The sequence below is a fragment of the Eumetopias jubatus genome, unplaced genomic scaffold (assembly GCF_037043125.1).
Source record: "Eumetopias jubatus isolate StellerSeaLion01/CBP00866 unplaced genomic scaffold, mEumJub1_p1.0 scaffold_9, whole genome shotgun sequence".
Lineage (NCBI taxonomy): Eukaryota > Metazoa > Chordata > Mammalia > Carnivora > Otariidae > Eumetopias > Eumetopias jubatus.
Window position 1 is genome coordinate 115,444,625 of NW_028274815.1, and position 22,322 is coordinate 115,466,946.

At 40.8% G+C, this 22,322-nt stretch overlaps 1 protein-coding gene across 4 annotated transcripts in view; it reads right to left on the reverse strand.

The window, feature by feature from the left end:
* Positions 1–201: 201 nt before the first annotated feature.
* CDK5RAP1 (CDK5RAP1 mitochondrial tRNA methylthiotransferase) overlaps positions 202–22,322 on the reverse strand; it is a 38,460-nt gene continuing 16,339 nt past the window's right edge. For 2 of the 4 annotated variants that reach the window (XM_028118871.1, XM_028118872.1), the window contains 7 exons: positions 20,858–21,088; positions 18,779–18,876; positions 17,611–17,666; positions 16,204–16,334; positions 11,976–12,125; positions 5,561–5,701; positions 202–484 (listed from right to left, as the gene is read on the reverse strand). In XM_028118871.1, the coding sequence (XP_027974672.1) occupies positions 404–484; positions 5,561–5,701; positions 11,976–12,125; positions 16,204–16,334; positions 17,611–17,666; positions 18,779–18,876; positions 20,858–21,088 (888 nt within the window). In that variant the 3' untranslated portion in view covers positions 202–403. Of the gene's footprint in view, positions 485–5,560; positions 5,702–11,975; positions 12,126–14,033; positions 14,065–16,203; positions 16,335–16,375; positions 16,453–17,610; positions 17,667–18,778; positions 18,877–20,857; positions 21,089–22,322 lie in introns of those variants that run through there. The other 2 variants (XM_088026750.1, XM_088026751.1) reach the window with 2 other exon arrangements.

Here is a 22,322-nt window from a genome sequence, read left to right on the forward strand (position 1 = left end):
GGGCAGTTTTCCCAAGCAAATGGTTCTCTCCACCTTCCCCTCCTTTAGTCTCTAACTCGTAGGGTCCAGAGTTGAAAATCAGACAAGTTAGCAGTGTCCACAGCAAAAACTGGGTTGTAAAACACTTAATACAGACTGTAGGGAAAATCCCAGAAACACTAACCAAGGCAAAAATGAAGTAAAAGTAGAGAGACAAAGGGACCATTTTACTTTTGGTAAATTTAATGACTGTATAAGCTGTTCACATAACAGGAAAGAGATACATTTTCCATTTGACATAAAGCTGCTTCAACACTTGCAGTTTGTCTCCAGAGCTTCGTTACCTCTTTCATTAGTGACCAGTCATAGCTCCCTTCTTCTGGGCAAGGACAGCCCATGTCAACTCTAAGGCCATCCACCCAGGTCAGCAATATGCTGAGGAGTCCTTCAGGGTGGTCCTGCAGAGAACATGTCCTTTAAGTGTCTGAGAGCTGGTAGACGTGATCTGAAAGAAAACCAGTCAGAAGAAAGTGAGGTAACCAGGACTGCACTTAATGTGGAGCCTCCAGGGGTGCCTGGGTGGCTCAGTTGGTTAAGCGACTGCCTTCGGCTCAGGTCATGATCCTGGAGTCCCAGGATCGAGTCCGCATCGGGCTCCCTGCTCGGCAGGGAGTCTGCTTCTCCCTCTGACCCTATCCCCTCTGATGTGCTCTCTCTCTCTCATTCTCTCTCTCTCAAATAAATAAATAAAATCTTTAAAAAAAAAAAAAAAAATGTGGAGCCTCCAGAGGAGAGGCCACCAACAGGGAGCGAACGGAGGTGGTGACAGGCTAGCAGAGACTACATGGTTCCCATGTGCCCCCCATCCTAGGAAGAAGAGACATCTGATACAATGGTAATATGTATAGTTTAAGAAATCTAAAATAGTTTAGTCCCAAACTACCATTTCCCCCCCTTTCTCTTGAGAGATGGCTCTTCTCCAGCACTAACCATGAGTTTCTGGTGTGAGCTGCCCATCACAGACCCTGCCCTCCTAATCCCAGGGGTACGCTGTGATCTAGGCTTACCAGTCACCTCCTTCCTTAGGATATTTATGGCCAAAATTTGGTGAGAAAAGCTCTCTTTTCTCTCTAATTGAGATCTGAAAGCATGTGACCCCAAAGGAGCTTTCAGGAGAAGACAGGCAAAAATATGTAAACAAAGATGACTTCAGGCACTGAAAAGTGTTACAAAGATAAAATGGGCTGATGTGATAAAGGGAAGCTGCTTTAGCTTCCCTAAAAAGAAGGCATCTCAAGGAGGTGACATTGCAGAGAGAAACTGAAGGTTAAAAAGATGGCATCACATAAAAATCAAGAGCCTCCCAAAAACACAACACGTGCAAAGTCCTTGACACTAGAACTAGGTCTGAGGGCAAAAAAGAGGCCACCAAGACTGGAGGAGAGAGCGTAAGAAAAGTAGAGGGGACATGAGGTTGGAAAGGTAGCTGGGACAGATCATATAAGGCCTCAGACACTGTGCATTTCATGCTGGCTCCAATGAGAAACCACTGGAGGGCTTAAGCAGAGGAGTCAGTGATCTGATTTAGAAAGACCACAGCGACTACTGTGGGGCAGACAGACTAGAGGAGGGCAAGAATGGAAGTGGAGAATCGGAAGCTTTTGGAATTCTCATGCACTGCTGGTGGGAGGGCGATATGATACAATTACTTTGGCTAGTTCTGTATATACACTCTATGACCCAGCAATTCTAAGCCATTTACCCAACAGAAATGAATACATATGTGCACTAAAACATATGTACAGGAATAGTCATAGCAATCCCAGCGTAACAGCTCCAAAATAGAAAAAACCAAAATGGCCAGCAATAGTACAATATATTGTAGTATATTCATATAACATGGATAAATATAATCACTGATGACTGCATAACATAAGACTGAGTAAAAGAAGACAAGCACCAAAAATACATGTTGTAAGATTCAATTTTATCACAAAAATAGACAAAACTAAACAATGGCATTAGAAATTAGGATGCAGGAGCACCTGGGTGGCTTAGTTGGTTGAGCGTCCAACTTTTGATTTTGACTCAAAATGGGTTGAGGGATCGAGCCCCACTTTGGGCTCAATGCTGAACGCTGAGCCTGCTTGGCATTCTCTCTCTCCCTCTCCCTCTGCCCTTCCCACAATCTCTCTAGGCGCTCTCTCAAAAAAAAAAAGAAGAAGAAATTAGGATGTAGAGAAGAAGAATAACTAGTAGGAACATGAAAGTCTGAAGTTTTGAAAATATTCTATTTCTTTTTTTTAATATTTAAAAAATTTATTGTTATGTTAATCACCATACATTACATTATTAGTTTTTGACATAGTGTTCCATGATTCACTGTTTCTGCATAACATCCAGTGCTCCACGCAGAACGTGCCCTCCTTAATACCCATCACCAGGCCAACCCATCCCCCCACCCCCAAAAATATTCTATTTCTTAATCCAGGTGGCAGGGTCACTTTATGATAATTCATCAAGTTGTATACTTATAATATGGGCAATTTTCTATATTTATGATACGCTTCAATAAAATAATTCATCTTTAAAATACAGAAGCAAAAAATACAGTAAGAAGACTGCTGAAATCTCCCAACCAAGAAATGATGGTAGCTTGGAGATAGAAAGAAACAGGCACATTCAAGACACATTCCATAAGTGAGCTAAAACAGATGGATTGCTGATAGAATACAGGAAAGTGAGTACCTAGGATGAATTCTAAATTTTTGGCTTGAGCAACTGAGTGTGCCATTTACTGAGATGGGGAGGGTTTGAAAGGAAGAAAACTGAAATGAAGAATTCATTCTATTTTGGCCATATTAAGTTTAAGATGCAAGAGAGAAAGGATATAAATGCAAATCTCTTGACCAGAAGGGATGGAAAGGAAAACATAAGGGACAGTGTAACAGAACATGAAGATGTTTCCTATACAGTCCCATGTGAGCAGACAGCACATATGCGTAGGGATGTGAGCTAGTGGAAATAATAATGAGACAATGAGGTCTCATCTGATTGTATTGCTTTTCTCCATGAAATATGAGGCAAAGACATCAGCTGAGACTAGGCTTTGGATAGGTGAGTAAAGATTTAAGGAGAAAGAGTAGGAAAGTCAATTTACTAGGGAAATAGAGTAGGATCAGGATTTCAGGGCCATGCTGAGTGCTCATGTGAGTTTTATGGTTATAAATGTGAACTGAATGCAGCTGGGTTCATGTGGCGGAGACTGTTACTTGTCTCCCAACACTTCTCTTCTTCCTAACAGAACTCCCAATTATAGTGGGCATCTGATCATTCAGAATGAAGATCTTCCCACTTCTTTGCAGCCTGGTATAATATGTTATAAATTGTGCGTGGAATTCCTATAAACTGCCCTGAAAGGAAGAGAGCATGCCCTTTCCCTCTCTGCCTCCTTCTTGCTAGTTAGAATATGGACATGGTGGCTGGAGCAATCATCTAGGATCATGGAGTAACTTTAAGGATGGAAACCACACAGCAGCAGATCAGAAAATAGGAGCCTGGACCCCTGATGATCATGAAACCATCAAAATCACCAGTTCTGGACCTTCCATATCTAGATTTTTATGTAAAAGAGAACTACCAAATTTAAGCCACTGTATTCTGAGTTTTCAATCACCATCACCTGACCTAATCTATGTAATACAGATTATCTGCATGCTTTTCCATTTTTTTTTAAAGATTTTATTTATTTATTTTGACAGAGAGAAGGAACACAAGCGGGGGGAATGGGAGAGGGAGAAGCAGGCTTCCCGCCGAGCAGGGAGCCCGATGTGGGGCTCGATCCCAGGACCCTGAGATCATGACCTGAGCCGAAGGCAGACGCTTAACGACTGAGCCACCCACGCACTCCCTGCATGCTCTTCCCTATTGATGTTCATCTGCTAGGGTGTAGATGCAGAAGAAGATAACCACTTTCACCAGGGTTGGGGTTTAGCCAAATAAGCACCAGACAAAAAAGGGAGAAAAGAAAGTGAAATTTGGGGCACCTGGCTGGCTCAGTCAGTAGAGCATGCAACTCTTGACCTCAGGGTTGTAGGTTCAAGCCCCATGTTGGGTGTAGAGATTACTTAAAAAAAAAATTGAAATATATGACAGAGTGGTTCTAGTGCAGCCCAGAAACTCTATGTGAAGAGAAATGAGAACAGCAAAGAGGAACAACAGAGAGAGCCAAAAGAACCCCAGTTCTACAGCTCCTTCTTCATTTTGATCCTTCCACTAAATCTACCTGTGGGGTTTATGTCACTTGGGAACAAAAAAGGAGTAGCAAGTAATATAGCATCACCTTTCTACCTTTCTTGACAGATGGAATTTTTCCATTACATAGAAGAATATCATACTAACAATACAACTCAGCACACCAATCTCATCCCCTTTTTCAAGTAACCCTTACCTGAAGTGAAAAGAAAGTAGGAGGGGTGGGAAAGCAACCAAAAACCAAAAAAAGCGAACATTCAAAAGATAGAGAAATAAGCAAACAAGACAGTGTCCCCAAAAAAAGGACAAATGGAGAAGCCTATGAGGAATTATTTCCAAATCAATCACATTGCTGCTAGTAGGAATTATTCCACTTAATAAATTCTTAAAGTAAGACAAAGCCCGGTTGAAACAAAGCCAGAAGGAAGTAGGATCACATAAAGTCCCCAACCAGCAAACTGACTGTGTTTTAAGTTTTTGTCAGATGGACAGAACAGAACATCTAAGTGGCGGTAAAATTTTCAGGCCAATCCACAGAAGTTCCATGTCTTCTACAGCTGCAAGCCATGGACCATGGCCCCCCTGACAAGACACATACGACAATAAGAGCAAGGACAGAAAGTAGAGGGTGAGGCATGAGGGAACAGGGCAAAGGATATAATACTGATCAGCATCAGCCGAAAAAAGAAGCACCCTCTCTCCACCTCTCTCTTCTGCAGATTTTTCAGAGCTCAGTGTGGGAGAAGCAGCTTTGTTCCTGCCTACCTCATCAGTACGTGTCCTGTCAGGCTATGGTCCTGGGCTAAAGTGGACCAGAAGAAAAGATGGCAGTAACAGACCTGTATAGTGGGATAAGAAAGAGAGGTAGGAAGAAAGTACATGAAGGAGGGAAGAATGGGGGGAAAAGAAGGAAGGGGAAACCCCATAGCCATTCATCCGGAACTCCTAGTCCAGGAGAAGTGAGAGATACCTAGGGCATCAGAGACCTCAAAGGGCATGCTCATCTCTGACAGAGAGATGATCAACTCACTCAGAATCACTTACACTTCCTAGCCTCTCTGCAACAGGCAACTGTATGCTACCGTATACTCCAATCTCACCAAATTCCCAAAAGGAACCCTTCTAAGACAGAAGAAAGGCAAAGAAAAACAAGAAGGCATTAGTTAGGAGCAGTTCAAAATTCAGTTCAAGGTGCCCTCTCATTGTTCAGGCTGAGAAGAGATTTTTATTTAAAGAATTTCTCCTGGAAGAAATTTCATTCCCCCCAAATTACCCAACCCAACATCCATTACACGATGCAAGCCAAAAGCCCAAAAGGACACCTTACCTTCACCAGCACATAGTCCCCAGGCTGAGCTCTGACCTTGACCTCAGAGTTATTAACGTCCTCCATTTCTACATCAGGGAAGATCACTTTAAGGTTTCCATCATTCCGGCCACACAGATCAGTAGCAGAGCGTTTACTGTGCTGCAGAAAAAAACAGAGAGTTATGAATCTGTCACAGTCATCAGTTCTGGGAGGGCAAAAATTATGCCTTCTCTGTCTCAGATCCCTAAGGGTCTTACTTATAGAGCATTCCTTAATCAAGGAATCACTGAAGATTACGTGTTTACTGCTGCTTCACCAACAAGGACAATGCATGGCACACTATAGAAACTCAATAAAGTTTTATTGACTATATGTTAATAAATGACTCAATCAGTCTTTGATTACAGAATTACGTTCCTCAGGAATGGACCTCCAACAGTCCTGAAGGCAAGGACATATGGGTGATGCACTTGGCAAAATGACTTTCACTATATCCGGTCTCATAGTAATCACTCAGGAATGTTCTGGGGTTGTCTGGCCTGGGTTACTTGTAACCCTAATGAACAGGCAGACATGAAGCCAGAGTCTCCATCACAACATACAGAAGATAGGGTCAGGAGAATAATAAAACCAGTGTAATGGAATTAACTTCTAGAATATATAAGTTTTTCTCTTCCAGCCATTATGAAGTGACAAGAACCAAATTTATCCTCTGGCCTAAACCAGGAAACTGGACAAAATATATGAAATCACTATTTTCAGATACTGAACTACAGACTGTACAAGACTGTGAACCCAGGAGAAGGGAAACAAATGAGATGAGCCCTCCAATGACCCCTGCATTCTGCCAGAAGGCTTGTTATCAGATCAGAGCATGCAAAGCAGGGAGGAAGATTCTCGAGGCAGCACGGTGGTTCTCTCTGGATTTAGGAAAAAGAAATCAGAGTTCAGGGAGCCTACAGTAGCTAGAAACTGTAGAGCAAGTTTTAGAGAAGAGGGAGTAAAGCAGAAAAAGAGCTGCAGAAATATGCATAGGGATCCTCTGAGTCCTTGCTAAACACTAACACCTGCTTGTATAGAGTGAAACTCCATCAAGTCAGGCAAAGAAAGTAGCCTGGGAACTGTCAGCAGATGGGCTCCCAGAGCTCATGCAGGGCTGGGAATCATCAGACCTACCACTGGACAGTCCTCACTGATTCCTTGGAACATGCAGTAGTGACTCCAAAAAAGCCACACTTTAGTGATGACACTAAACTATCCCTGGGATAAAAACGCTTTTTTTTTTTAACTTTTCTAACAAAGCTTAAAAATGAGCCTTGAAAGGATTAAACTGAACAGCAAATAACATAACTGCCTATCAGAACAAACTTCAACACAAAATCCAGACCTCAAAAATGAACATCACAATGTCAATATCCCATCAAAAATCACTAGATATGCCCAGAAGCAGAAAAATGTGACCCAGAATCAGGAGAAAAGTCAATCAACAGAAACAGACCAAGAAATAATAGCAATGATGGAATTATCACAAAAATAATAAACCAGTTTTTATAATTAAATTCAAAGGAAACTAAGTTTCAAAGGAAAATAAGAATACAGAAGAGAAGGTATTAAAAACCAAATGTAATCTATACAGATGGAAACATAATATAAAAGATTAAAAATTCAATAGGTAGTAGCAGATTATACACTGCCAAAGGAAAAAATAGTGAACCTGAAGACTGAGCAAAAGAAACTATCCAAAATGAAGCACAGAGATATAAAAGGCAGAAAAAAACGAACAGTTTCAATGACCTATAGAACATCATCAAGTGGTTGGATATCTAAGTAACTGGAGTCACGGAAAAAGAACAGAAACAGAAGGAGTGGGTGGCAGGAAGCAGGAGGAGTGCAGGAAAAATATCTGAAGAATAATTGATGAAAACTTTCCAAATTTGATGAAAATTATAAAGCCCCAAACTAAGAAGCCTCTACACATCCCAAAGAAAACACAAGGGATAAACACAAAGAAAGCCATGCCAAGACACATCAAATTTCTAAAAACAGTGATAAAGCAAATATCTTTAAAAAGCAGCCAGAGACAAAAGGCATTTTAGTTCTTAAACTAATACTACTTTAGGGAAACAGCAGTCAGGTAAGATTTTAAAAGATTCCCCACCTTCTCCTTACAAAACACTTACTAGTTATAGTTACAAAAAGAAAAAGAATAACTTTTCAGTCAACAAGCCTAGCTGACACCACCTTAATGAAATGTTCAAAATTAATATCACCAATAATGAAACAATCACAACTATATGCCACCCTAAAAGATACAATTAAGAAGGACACAATATCATTTCTCTAATATGCCTGCCTAAAAATACATAACCTGAATCTTATCATGAGGAAACTCGTCAGACAAACTCAAATTAAGGAACGTTCTATGAAATAACAGGCCTATAATCATCAAGTGTCAAGATTATGAAAGTCAAAGAAAGACTGAGGAATTATTCTAGACTGAAGGAGACCAGACAGACATGACAATTAATGCAACATATGACACTGACCTGAATCTTTTTCCTATAAAGGAAGTTCTGAGACAAGTGGAGAAACTTAAATGGGGTTGGAGGATTGGATTACAGAAATCTAACAAGGTTAATTTCCTGATTTTAATGGTAGTGCTATGGAGGAGAATGTCCATGTTTATATGAGATATATACTACAGTATTTGAAGGGGTTGAGGGCATCAGGTCAGCAACTAACTCTCAAATGAGTCAAAGAAAACAAGTTCTTGGTACTGTGTTGCAACTCTTCTGTAAGTTTATGATTGTCTTAAAATAAATTTTTAAAAAGATAGTGTTCAGGTTCCATGATTTGAACAAACCAACCATAAAAGAATACTTATGAGACAGAGAAATTAGAACAGATTAAATATTTGATAACATTAACAAACAATTGTCAATTATTTCAGATATGATAATAGCATTATGTTGGGTTTTTTTCTTAAAAGAGTCCTTATCTTAGGGCACCTGGGTGGCGCAGTCAGTTAAGTGTCCAAATCTGGGTTTTGGCTCAGGGCCTGATCTCAGGGTTATGAAATCAAGCCCTGCGTCAGGCTCTGTGCTGAGCTCGGGGTCTGCTTAAGTCTCTCTCTCTCTCCCCCTCTGCCCCTCTGTCTCCTCTCTAAAATAAATAAATACATCTTTTTTTAAAAAAAAGAGTCCTGGATGGCTCAGTCGGTTAAGCAGCTGCCTTCAGCTCAGGTCATGGGTCCTGGGATCGAGTCCCACATCGGGCTCCTTGCTCAGCAGGGAGCCTGCCTCTCCCTCTCCCTCTGCCTGCTGCTCCCCCTGCTTGTGTTCTCTCTTTCAAATAAATAAATAAAATCTTTTAAAAAATACAAATAGAGTCCTTATTCTTTTTTTTTTTAATTTTTTTTTTAAGATTTTATTTATTTATTTGACACACAGAGATAGAGGGAGAGACCACAAGCAGGGGGAGCGGCAGGCAGAGGGAGAAGCAGGCTTCCTGCATGAGCAGGGAACCCGATGTGGGGCTCGATCCCAGGACCCTGGGATCATGACCTGAGCCGAAGGCAGCGGCTTAACCAACTGAGCCACCCAGGCGCCCTAGAGTCCTTATTCTTTTAAAAAAATATATATACTGAAATGTTTACTGACAAAATACTATGATGTGTTAAGTATAATATGTATAATATGATGTATAAGGTACTTGCTTCAAAACAATCCAATGGGGGCAGTAAAGATGAAAACAAAATTAGCCATGATTAACACTGTACTGACAGCTGTTGAAGTTTGTTAATGGGTACACGGGCATTCATGATACTGCTCTCTCTATATCTATGTATTTTTTTTAATTCCCCATAATTAAAAAAAGGGGGGGCGTAGGGAAGGAATATTGTTTAGAGGCTCTAGAATGAGATAGACCTGAGTCAAATTCTGGCTCTGCCACACTAGCTGAATGGCCTTCGGGAAGTTATTCTACTTCCTCTGAATCTCTGTTTCATCTCAATAAAAGTGCTAATAATAGCACTACCTCCAAAAACTGTGGTGGGACTCAATGTGCCAATGACCAGAAGTGCACAGTTCCTTAAGAAAAAAAAAAGTGCACAGTTCCTGGCAGACAGTAAATGATCAGTATACGTGAGTTATAATCATCTTCTCTGCCACTCTGGATATAGCAACCTCAAGTTTTAAACTGGCCAGGACTAAAGGAAAGAAAGTCTCCTCTAAAAGAAAGTAAAGACTCCCAACGGCTAGCCCTGAAAAATACATTTATTCTCTAGCCCCAAGTGAGTATTGGCTTATGTTATATGCGTAAGAAAGAATCTTTTTTTGGTTTATTTAATTACCATAGGTTCTCTGTAAGGCTGGTGAAATCAGGGACACAGATTAGTAAACTTTGAGTATTTATTCATTCATTCAAAAGACACGTACACTATTCTGTGCCTGACTCTGTGAGGAAAGCTGGGAATACAATAATACCTAACTCTTGGGCGCCTGGGTGGCTCAGTCGTTAAGCGTCTGCCTTCGGCTCAGGTCATGATCCCAGGGTCCTGGGATCGAGTCCCACATCGGGGTCCCTGCTCACCAGGAAGCCTGCTTCTCCCTCTCCCACTCCCCCTGCACTCCCCCTGCTTGTGTTCCTACTCTCACTGTCTCTCTCTGTCAAATAAATAAATAAAATCTTTAAAAAAAATAAAAATAATACCTAACTCTTACTGGATAAAATGTAGACGCTAATAGACATGTACATGTACAGATCTCCAGAATCACAGCTGATACCCTAAATTACAAAGCATTTAATGAGGGCGCCTGGGTGGCTCAGTTGGTTAAGCAACTGCCTTCGGCTCAGGTCATGATCCTGGAGTCCCGGGATCGAGTCCCGCATCGGGCTCCCTGCTCAGCTGGGAGTCTGCTTCTCCCTCTGACCCTCCCCCCTCTCATGTGCTCTCTCTCTCTCTCTCTCTCATTCTCTCTCTCAAATAAATAAAATCTTTAAAAAAAAAAAGCATTTAATGAGGCAAACACCTTTTGGGATATCACACTAGCTGAGCATCACCATCCATCAGCCAACTGCCAGTCTAGAACATAGGAAGATCCCCTAACCCAGATGAGCTGATCATGTACCGGTCCTGGAAACTGGAGCTGGGGCTGAGAGACACGGTTTTGGTCTGTGAATAGCTAGAACTATAATATGTAAACACAGGAACTACAGGGCTGCTGTGCTCTGCAACAAAGATGAAGCAGCTGGAAAAGCTGGTCTAAGGAGACAAGAAGTACGAGCCTTAAAGGGTTTCCCAGACTAGGCACAGTGCTTCCTGCCCCTGGGCTCCACAAGATAGCCCTGAAGTACAAAAAAGAATTCCTTCTGGCTTAGGCTGAATGGTGTGAAGAAATTTCTCATTGTTACTCACCAAAGAGTCCTAACAAACACAAATACCAGGCAATTAGTGGCTCTGATGCTACCATATCCTAAGGCATGGAACAGGACTCTCCTTTCTCAATCCAGGATTTAGGAGGAGTCACAGAAAGGGCCCCATCTCTCCCCTCCTCTCCAATGGCTGCAACACATAGCTTCAGGCTCCCAAACTCACCCCTTATTCCATCTGTTTAGTGCTCTAATAGCTAGGTTCCCAGGCTTGACCACAGAAGCCTATAGGAACCCCAAACTTCCTAAAATGCAGTACATTTCTAAGAAAATGTGATTTTAAAAAGAATTGAAGGAACGCCTGGCTGGCTCAGTTGGTAGAGCATGCAACTCTTGATCTCAGGGTTGTGGGTGAGCTCCACATTGGATGTGGAGATTACTTTAAAAAATAAAATCTTCAGAAAAATTGAAAAATAATAAAAATTGAAAAGGACTGCAGACAGTAAAATTAATTCTAAAAACATACATACTGCTTCCAGAAAGATGGAGCAGACATACTTCTCCCTAATCCTTCTGCTGCTAAGTACAAAAATATCTTTCAGCAATGAAGGAGAAATCCAGACATTCTAAGATGAAGGAAGAGAATCTACTGCCAGAGTGTCTAAAGGAAGTTCTCTAAAAAGAAAGGAAAAGATAAAAGAAGGAAGCTTGGAACATTGGGAAGGAAGAAAAAACATAATGACATGATTACCTATGCAGAAAATCCCAAGGAAAATGCCAAAAAAACTCCTAGAACTACTGATTTCAGCAAGGTCACAGAGTAAAAGATAAACAGAAAAAATTTAATTATTTCTGTACTATATAGTGAACACATGAAACACCTGACTAAAACATACAATAGCAACTACAACAGCTTAAAAAAAAAGATACTAGTGTAAATCTAACAAAATACATATAAGATCCTTAACACAAAAACTCTGATAAATCAAAGATGATCTAAATAAAAGGGAGACATAGTGTGTTCCAAAAAACAAACAAAAAACATATATACATATAACCTTACCCCCTCCACCAGCACTAGCTGGGTACAACCCACAGAGGCCATGTTGGCTTTTGTTGCTTCTTCTCGAAAGACAGTAATAAGTTCCTCCAGACGCCTTAATTTTACCTCTTCTGGGACATCATCTTTCAGTCTGTGATATGCCCGAGTCTTCTATTAAAAAAAAAAAAAAAAAAAGAGAGAGACAGAGGTCACCAAAGACTCATAGAACCCCCTTCTCCCCTTTTGGATTTTTTTTTTTTTGTAAATTTTCACTCAGCTTTAATTTTAATCACGCATTTTAAATTCAAACAGGTGACCAAATGTGAAGCATTCAGAATAATCTGATTACAAGTCTGGTTAACTGAAAACAAAGACTTCTCCATAAAAAACATAGTTTTCTATGCATTCCTGTAAAACAGAGCTAGATCTACAAAGTAATCTATTTAACAGGTTGTAACTAGGGCAGTATGACAAAAAGTAAAAGCAAATGGCTTAATTCTTATGGATACATTAGATTTGAGGCTGCTTCATAATCTGCTTACAAAAATAAAAAACCAGTATATTGTCTTGATTTGTAGGTTTTCTTCCCATGTCAGTAAAGTGAAGAGCTTTTCCTTGTTTTTCATACAAGCAAATCTCATAGCATTAGCCCTTAGGAAGGTTACTGCAAATTCTTTCCGTGGGCAGACAGCGATCTCTCATTTGCAAGGTTGCTCATCAGTGACATTTATAGCTCCATTATTCTTCTTCAACCTCCAGGATGCTGGGTAAGATTGTCAGGTTCCAACCAAGTAATTTCCAAGCAAGTATTCTCTCACGTGTTTTGGAATTTCCCTTTGCCATCTCAACATCTCCAGGTAACAGTTCCATTACACCAGTGAGAGCCACTGCTCCCGCAGGGGACCAATATTTTGGAAAACTAAGCATTTTCACAGAACGGCAGTCGAAGGTTTTCAGTACTAGAACCCTGCCTTTCATTAATCTGGTTTGCACACAGCGCCACCTGGGCACAGTACACCACTCAAATCTCAGACAAGGTCGGAGACTGCCCATTTTCAAATAATCTTTTGACCTACCACCAACGTAGGGCCTCCCAAGTCCAGACGTAAAAGCTAGATTTATTTTTTTTAGGGGCACCCGGGTGGCTCAGTCAGTCAGGTGTCTGCCTTCAGTTTGGGTCATGATCCCAGGGTCCTAGGACTGAGCCCCAGGTCAGGGCTGCTTCTCCCTCTCCCTCTGCTGCTCCCCCTGCTTGTGTTCTGTCAAATAAATAAAATCTTTAAAAAAAAAAAAGATTTATTTATTTTAGAGAGAGGGGAGAGAGAGTACGTATGTGCCGCGTGCAAGTTAGGGAATGGGCAGAGGAAGACAGGGATAGAGAATCCTTAAGCAGACTCCCCTCTGAGCAAGGAGCCTGACAAGGGGCTGGATCCCAGGATCCTGAGATCATGACCTGAGCCGAAATCAAGAGTTGGATGCTTAACTGCCTAAGACACCCGGGTGCCCCCACCCCATAGAATCCATTCTTAAGGTACAGAGGGGGAACCAGGTTCATTCCACCTCCAAGTTACAGACATACGTACAGGAACCCAAGCCATGTCAGAAGGGTTCTCTAGCTCTAGGAGCATTTTAAAAGAAAGAGGTAACTATGCAGTCAAGTCACATCTTTAGAAGGGTTAAATTCTAAATTTAGCACATGAAAATCAGACTCAAAACTGTTCTTGATATATTTATAGGATACAAATGTAACCTTTATACAAATGTAACATACACTAAATAACTCATTAGGAGCACTGTTTATAAGACACAAAATGCAAAGCAGCCTAAGTGTTTATCAGTAGGTTATCAGTAAACCAAGTTATGCTTTATCTATACAACAGAATATTACACCAGTGAAAAAAGAATGTGATAACTCCATATGTACTGATATGATTGCTCTCCAAAACATACTCTTAACAGAAATAAGATATAGATCAACATGTACAACAACTTTGGTATAAAAAGAATAAATAAAAATAGGTTTATAAATACATGAAATATCACTGGAAGTTTACAGAAGAAATTCCTAAGAGCAATTACCTTCAAGGAAGGAACTGAGAAACCAGGCAACCTGGGAAGAAGAAAAAATAAGTACTTCTCATTGCATACTATTTTGAACTTCTGAATTTTATATAATGAGCTCATATTACCCAGTCCAAAAAAAATTTTTTAAAGAAAATTTATCCTTAAAAAGCCTTTTAAATTGTTCAAATCTATGGCTAGGGTGCATACATGTACATGTTGTGTGTATATAAACACATTTTTTTATTTTTTTTTTTTATTTTTTTTTTTTTAAAGATTTTATTTATTTATTTGAGAGAGAGAGAGAATGAGAGATAGAGAGCACGAGAGGGAAGAGGGTCAGAGGGAGAAGCAGACTCCCTGCTGAGCAGGAAGCCCGATGTGGGACTCGATGCCGGGACTCCAGGATCATGACCTGAGCTGAAGGCAGTCGTTTAACCAACTGAGCCACCCAGGCGCCCTAAACACATTTTTTTAAAGATTTTATTTTTTTGTGTGTGAGAGAAAAAGGAAGAGCGAGCACGAGCAGGGGGAGGGGCAGAGGGAGAAGCAGACTCCCCACTGAGCAGGGAGCCAGATACAGGACTCAATCCCAGGACCCCAGGATCATGATCTGAGCCAAAGGTAGATGCCCAACCGATTGAGCCACCCAGGCACCCAACACATTTTTTTTTAAGTTTTCTGTATACAAGCTTATAACACAGTTGAAGAACCACTGAGCTAGATATAAGTATGGAATAACAGGAAAACCTATATACCAAAGTGTAGTCATTCCAATCGGCCTTTGAGAGAACAACCAAATGGTGAATGGGTTTACTCTATTTTGTCTTATTAACAAAAACTTGTCTCTATTGTGTTTACCATTACCAAGCACCATTCTCACTTCAAAGGTGGAGAGACCAAGGACCTTTCTCAAGATCACATAGTTAGTAAGAATGGTAGAATTTGAATGCTTGTTCTCATCCACTAGACTATTTAAGTCTCTATAACCTTAATTCTAACCAAGAAATTAGATCCCTAAGTGAACACTCTTATTCAATGTCCATGATGCTGCCACCACACACTGTAAACCCATTTCCCAATCTAGCATTATAAAGAATTTCTCTTGCATATTTGTGATGTCCATGGAAAAGCAGATTTGTCTATTCTGAAGCTTCATCTCTGAAATAATTCTGTAACAGACATAAACATACACAATGGCCCACTTACACTGCCTACACTAGGCAGTGGGCTTTAAAAGACATGAATTCGTTGACAGCAGCTGAGTGACAGTGGTGTCTAAGGTCTTGGGATCCTTCATTCATCAATCAGCTTTCCTGAGCGTCCTGGCCACACAGCCTCTTCAGCCTCCGGCCCAAATACAAGTAAGGCCCCCACTGAGGTGACTGGAGAGATGAGAAATGACCTGTGCAAATTCATCCCTACCATCGAGAAAATAGCAGCAGACCAGAACTATCCCCTCTCTGCAGGAAATACACATTACTCTCCCTTTCCTTCCTCATCTCCTTCTGCTTTATTTTCCTGGGAATCTGTGTACAGGAGAAACTCCATAGTGGCTATCAGTAGATTCAGTTGGCCTAAAAAAATGAAAACTAAAATAGCTTAGGGGCGCCTGGGTGGCTCAGTTGTTAAGTGTCTGCCTTCGGCTCAAGTCATGATCCCAGGGTCCTGGGATCGAGTCCCACATCAGGCACCCTGCCCGGCAGGAACCTCTCCCACTCCCCCTGCTTGTGTTCCTGCTCTCGCTATCTCTCTGTCAAATAAATAAATAAAATCTTAAAAATAAAATAAAATAGCTCAGGATAGCTAGGAGGACAAGGTGCATCCGTGAAACAATTCACAGCTTAGGTCAAAAAAGTCCTGCATGATTTTAGCTTTCTTATAAGGAGAGTAGTATCCCTACCTCCACATTCAAATTCTAAACGATCTAAACATAACTTAAAATATTTTAATGAAAATAAATATTGTCACAAGCAATCCATTTTCATCTCAAATCAATGAACTGTATAAAATAGTAGACAGGCTGATTAAAATAAAAATAAAGAAATGAGTGGTAAGATCCTCATGGCTTCTCAAGGACCGCCCTGCTGCCACTTTCTTTTCTTGCCAGTTGTCTACAACCAGAAACCAGTCAGGAATTCTGTCAGTGTCAGCACAGAAGTAGCTTTTCCTCCATCCCAGGGCTTACCTGTCTCATACTGTAAGCAAAAAGAAAGCCCATGTTGTACTGAACTTCCCGAAGCAAAGACACTGTCTGGAGGTGATCATCCTCTGTCTCACCACAAAAGCCAGCAATGAAATCGCTGCTGAGGCTCACCCCTGCAACGCATGACAAAGGACAACATGTCACTGCTGCTTACCTTCAAGAGAGGCCTTTGGCACTTGTGGGCTACAGAGGGCAGAGTAGCAATTGTAAACCTTTCCTGGAGCTGTTCAGCTTATGTGCAAGTGAAACAGAATAGTTATTACAGAGGAAGATGGGATAGGCTTGCTTATCCAGAATGTTCTCATACTTTGGGGTGCCTGAGTGGCTCAGTTGGTTAAGTGCCCAACTCTTGGTTGCGGCTTAGGTCATGATCTCAGGATCATAAGGTCGAGCCTCGTGTGGGGCTCCATGCTCAGCACAGTCTGCTTCTCTCCCTCTGGTTCCTCCCCTCGCATGCATGCACAACCCCCCCTTAAATAAATAAATAAATCTTTTATAAAATTTTTTAAATAAAATCTTTAAAAAACATACTTTTGAAGCCAATTTCACATAATGTTTAAGACTATAGGAACAATAACTATTGGTCACTAAATACTAAGTGCTATGCTTTCCTATCTATTTAATTTAATCTATGTAATTATCCCAACAATCCAGTGAGGTACTACCAACTCTATTTTATATATACATATGTATTTTTTTTTAAAGTAAACTCTATGCCACACATGGGGCCTGAACTCACGATCCTGAGATCAAGAGTCCCATGCTCTACTGACTGAGCCAGCCAAGCACCCTTTATTAAATCTATTTTATAAATGAGGAAACTGAAGCCCAGAAAACTTCCACACTACCCTGCCAATCCAAAATGAAACTATTTATGCATAATGCAAGTTACAATAATTAGAAATTTGGAAACAAATGTAGACATTGTCAACCAAATCTAAATTAAAAGACTACAAAGTAATTTTATTAGGAGGAAGAGAAAAAAGAGAAAAAGGAGTAAGAGTTAATAGGAAAGGAATTACCTCTAAGTACACATTTTTAAAGATATCAATTGCCCCCAAATCAGAACTAATTTAGACCAAACTAACTTTGCCAGCTAGTAAAAAAGAACAAGGTCTGTCCCATACGTGCAGAAACACAAAGACTATAGAAAACAAATCTCTTTCATCCTGAGGTCACAAGCTGATCCATATCTTTGTGTATATCTAGCAAGACCATGACATTAAAAAACCAAAAAGGAGTAAAATGAGAGAAAGAGAAAAATGAAGAGAAGCAAAAGAAGCATAAAGGGTGTCATAAGGTAGTATCATAGGCGTTGCCTGTATCTGACAAAAACGATGTGATCACTGGTAAGAGTGATGTGCTCAACAGAGTATTTCTTAAACATACCTGGGATAGATTCTCTGATACGATGAATTAACTCCACATAAGCTTCCCTTGAATACCTGCAATAAAGAACAAAAAGGCTTAGATGAACCAATCTTCTTTAAATGAATGCTACAAAAAGATAACACTATGAATTACCACATATAACCACATCTCATCCATATAGGACAGTACAAAAGTAGGTTAAAGTACCCAAAAGAGCCCTTTTGATCCAAATCCTGTAGTGTAACCTAATCTACAGTCCATGAAACTTTAGTTCAAGAACATATATTATTTTAAATAGCCTTTTTAAAAAATAAGTAGGGGGCACCTGAGTGGCACAGTAGGTTAAGCGACAGACAGCTCAGGTCCTGATCTGTGTCATAAGATCGAGCCCCGGGTCAGGCTCCACGCTCAAGGAGTCTGCTTGAGATTCTCTCTCCCTCTCCCTCTGCCCCTCCCATTCGTGCTCTCTCTCTCAAATAAATAAATCTTAAAAAAAATAAGTAAATAGCCTTTTTATTTCATAAGTGAGGACAGATTAAACACTTAGAAGGATCTCTAAAATTGCCGATGTGGAAAACAAGGCAAGGCACTTGTTCCATACAGCTTTCCATTTGTCACTTTACCCTTTCAGTCTTACCTCTGCAAGACATATAACTCCCAAAGTAAGTGAACACACAGAGGTATGTTTAAATTCCAAGACTTAAAAAGCTTTAATGTTAAAAGCTACAGAATTCCAATTTCAAAAAGAGTGTGCCACACAGTAGGTGCTTAATAAAAAAACATGCTGGGGGCCTGGGTGGCTTAGTCAGTTGAGCATCTGACTTGGTTTTGGCTCAGGTCGTGATCTCAGGGTCATGAGATCAAGCCCCACATCGGGCTCTGCACTCAGTGCAGAGTCTGCTTAAGACTCTCTGCCCCCTCCACGCATGCCCTCTCTCTCTCTCTCTCTCTAAAATAAATAAATCTTAAAAAGAAATGTTAAACAAATGACATGAGTGATTCAGTCCTTTTAGTCTACACTTCTGGAGTAAACAGAAGCAAGTTATCGTGTCCATGAGTTTACTCATGTAACAAATTTATTGAGCAGCTCCTATGTGCCACACACTATACTAGGTTCTTAGACACTGTGTGGTCCTTAAGAAAACATGGAAAGGTGCATGATGCCCCCTCCCCAAGCAAGTCTGACCCTCTCCGCATAGCCTCCAATACACGGCTGCTTCCACTCTGGGCTGGTAGGTGGATCTGTTTACAGATGTTGTCTCTCTCATGAATCAGCTGTAGAACCTGATTAGATAGAACACATTAAAGGTCATCAAAGTCTCACCAAAGAATCCTGCAGAAAGAAATACCACCCCCACTGTTTCTCTACCAAGGTGAATTTTCAAGTAATTAACAGGCTGATTACCCAAATCCTTTATTTTTACTCAAGCCATGTTATCTGTCCCAGACATTTCATTTCCCTGATGGCATCTCTGCTTTCAAAAAGTGAAAAAAGCAAGCAGAGTTCAAATTCAAGGCATAGGCTGACACAGACAAAAAAGGAAAAATGGTTATTTGTTTCATCTAACTTCCAAACTAATTAGCCACTCTAAAAGACACCATCATGGGGCACCTGGGTGGCTCAGTTGGTTAAGCGACTGCCTTCGGCTCAGGTCATGATCCTGGAGTCCCGGAATCGAGTCCCACATCAGGCTCCCTGCTCGGCAGGGAGTCTGCTTCTCCTTCTGACCCTCCCCCCCTCATGCACTCTCTCAAATAAATAAATAAAATCTTTATAAATAAATAAAAGACACCATCAAGGGTTGCCTGGGTGGCTCAGTCAGTTAAGCATCTGCCTTCGGCTCAGGTCATGATCCTGAGGTCCTGGGATCAAGCCCCATGTCCAACTCCCTGCTCAGCAGGAGTCCTGCTTCTCCCTCTCTCTCGCTCTCTCTCTCTCAAATAAATAAAATCTTAATAAAAATTAAAAAATAAGGGCGCCTGGGTGGCTCAGATGGTTAAGCGTCTGCCTTCGGCTCAGGTCATGATCCCAAGGTCCTGGGATCGAGTCCCGCATCGGGCTCCCTGCTCCTTGGGAGCCTGCTTCTCCCTCTGCCTCTCTCTCTCTCTCTGTCTCTCATGAATAAATAAATAAATAAAAGTTTAAAAAATAATAATAAAAAATAAATAAAAATAGGGCGCCTGGGTGGCTCCGTCAGTTAAGCGGCTGCCTTCGGCTCAGGTCATGATCCCAGGGTCCTGGGATCGAGCCCCACATCAGGCTCCTTGCTCCGCAGGAAGCCTGCTTCTCCCTCTCCCACTCCCCCTGCTTGTGTTCCTGCTCTCGCTGTGTCTCTCTGTCAAATAAATAAATAAAATCTTAAAATAAATAAATAAATAAATAAATAAAAATAAAAAATAAAAGACACCATCAAGAAACTGGAACTAGGTGGAACCTGGCTGGCCCAATTGGTGGAGCATGCAACTATGGATCTCAGGGTTGTGTTGAAGCCCCACACTGGGTGTGGAGATTACTTAAAAATAAAATCCTTAAGGGGCACCTGGGTGGCTCAGTCAGTTAAGTGCCCAACTCTTGATTTTGGCTCAGGCCATGATCTCAGGGTCCTGGAGTCAAGTCCTACACTCATCAGGGAGTCTGCTTGAGAGTCTCTCTCTCCCTCTCCCTCTATTCCCCCTGCCCCTCACTTGCACACTCTAAAATAAATCAATCTTTAAAAAATAAAGTATTTAAAATGAAGAAACTAGAACTAAGAAAAAATATTTGAAAAAATATACTGACAAAGGATTTATATCAAGAATACATAAAGAACTTTTACAACTCAATAAGAATATAATCCAGTGGCAAAAAGGTAGGGGTGGGGCCAAAAGACAGATATTTCACCAAAACAAAAAAACTCAAAAACAAAAGGTTCCACATGTGGGCTATACATTCCATGCATTGCTAAAGCACTTTGATAAGCACCTTCCATACATTATACCTATTTCCCAACAACCTAAAGCGGAAGGTTATTATTAATCCCTTTTTACAGATGAAGATGACAATCTGACCATGATGCCCTTGAAGACAAAATTTTTTTAAATATATCAGTCCCATCTCTGCCCCACCTCGGTGGACTTTAAATCTTTGGTGGAATTAAAGGGCAATACAGCAATACACAAGATCCCCTGAGCAAGATTCAAGGACTGCTGCCTCCCACTGGGTCCAGCCTTTGGCATACTTAAGGATACTGGTAACAGCCTGGCACAGTTCACTGTTGATACTCACCTCATCAGGAAAGTCTTTGGGGTGGGGAGAGGTGAAACGGATCCTCATTTCAGGATCTACTCTGGAGACCTGATCCAGAAGGTGAGCAAAACGAAGACCCCCATGCTTGGGTTTATAGTTGGTAGAAAAGCCACGGCTCAGGTTAGTAGACACTGCATTGTTGAACTGGACTTCAGAACTGTCCCGAAAACTATTAACATTCTGACCAAGAAGTGTCACTTCTTTCAGCCCCTAAGAAAGGGAAAATAAATACATCGGAAGCAAATCAAAATTTTTTTGGTAGTTTCATGCCAAATCACTAACTGAAATTAGTTGAGCCTACCAAGAGCCATCCATAAATGTATTCTATTCTGTATTTAACCAGTAATTTCACATTTGGTCATCTTGTCTGAAGAAATGAACTTTAGGGCGCCTGGGTGGCTCAGATGGTTAAGCGTCTGCCTTCGGCTCAGGTCATGATCCCAGGGTCCTGGGATCGAGTCCCGCATCAGGCTCCCTGCTCCTTGGGAGCCTGCCTCTCCCTCTGCCTCTCTCTCTCTCTCTCTGTCTCTCATGAATAAATAAATAAATAGATAGATAGATAAATAAATAAAAATAAGATTTAAAAAAATGAACTTTAGAATTTTTAAAACCTTAAATAAAAATTATCATCAAAGCATTTTTTAGAGTAGCAAAAACCTGGACACAAACTCAATGTTCAATAATAATGGTTAATTTATAACACCATAAATCAAATTATGACAGCATTCTGTCAACTGAATATTATATAATCATTGCCTATGAAGTATTCTTCCCAAAATATTTAGCCTAATGTGAGTCAAGCTTTTACACCTAACTTCCAGTTTACCAGAATTCAGAGGAATATTTTATATGACAACATGAAGAAGCAATCAGACAAATCCAGACATATCCGATCTCTTCAAAAACTTAATGTATCATTTAAAGCAAACAACAAAAAAATGAAAGGGCTGTTTTAAATTAAGAGGGATTGAAGAAATATACAAACCAAGTAAAACCACAAATCTTTTTTTTTTTTAAAGATTTATTTATTTGATAGAGAGAGACACAGCGAGAGAGGGAACACAAGCAGGGGGAGTGGGAGAGGGAGAAACAGGCTTCCCGCAGAGCAGGGAGCCCGATGTGGGGCTCGATCCCAGAACCCTGGATCATGACTTGAGCCGAAGGCAGATGCTTAACAACTGAGCCACCAAGGTGCCCCAAAACCACAAATCTTGATTGGATCTCGGTTTGAAAATAAAAAAAGCAATACAGTATTTTTGGACAGGGACGCCTGGGTGATTCAGTCAGTTAAGCATCTGCCTTCAGCTCAGGTCATGATCCTGAAGTCCCAGGACTGAGACCCATGTAGACCTCCATGGTCAGTGGGGAGTCTGCTTCTCCCTCTCCCTCTGCTCCTCCCTGTTTTCCTTCTCTCTCTCTCTCACTCTCTCTCTCAAATAAATAA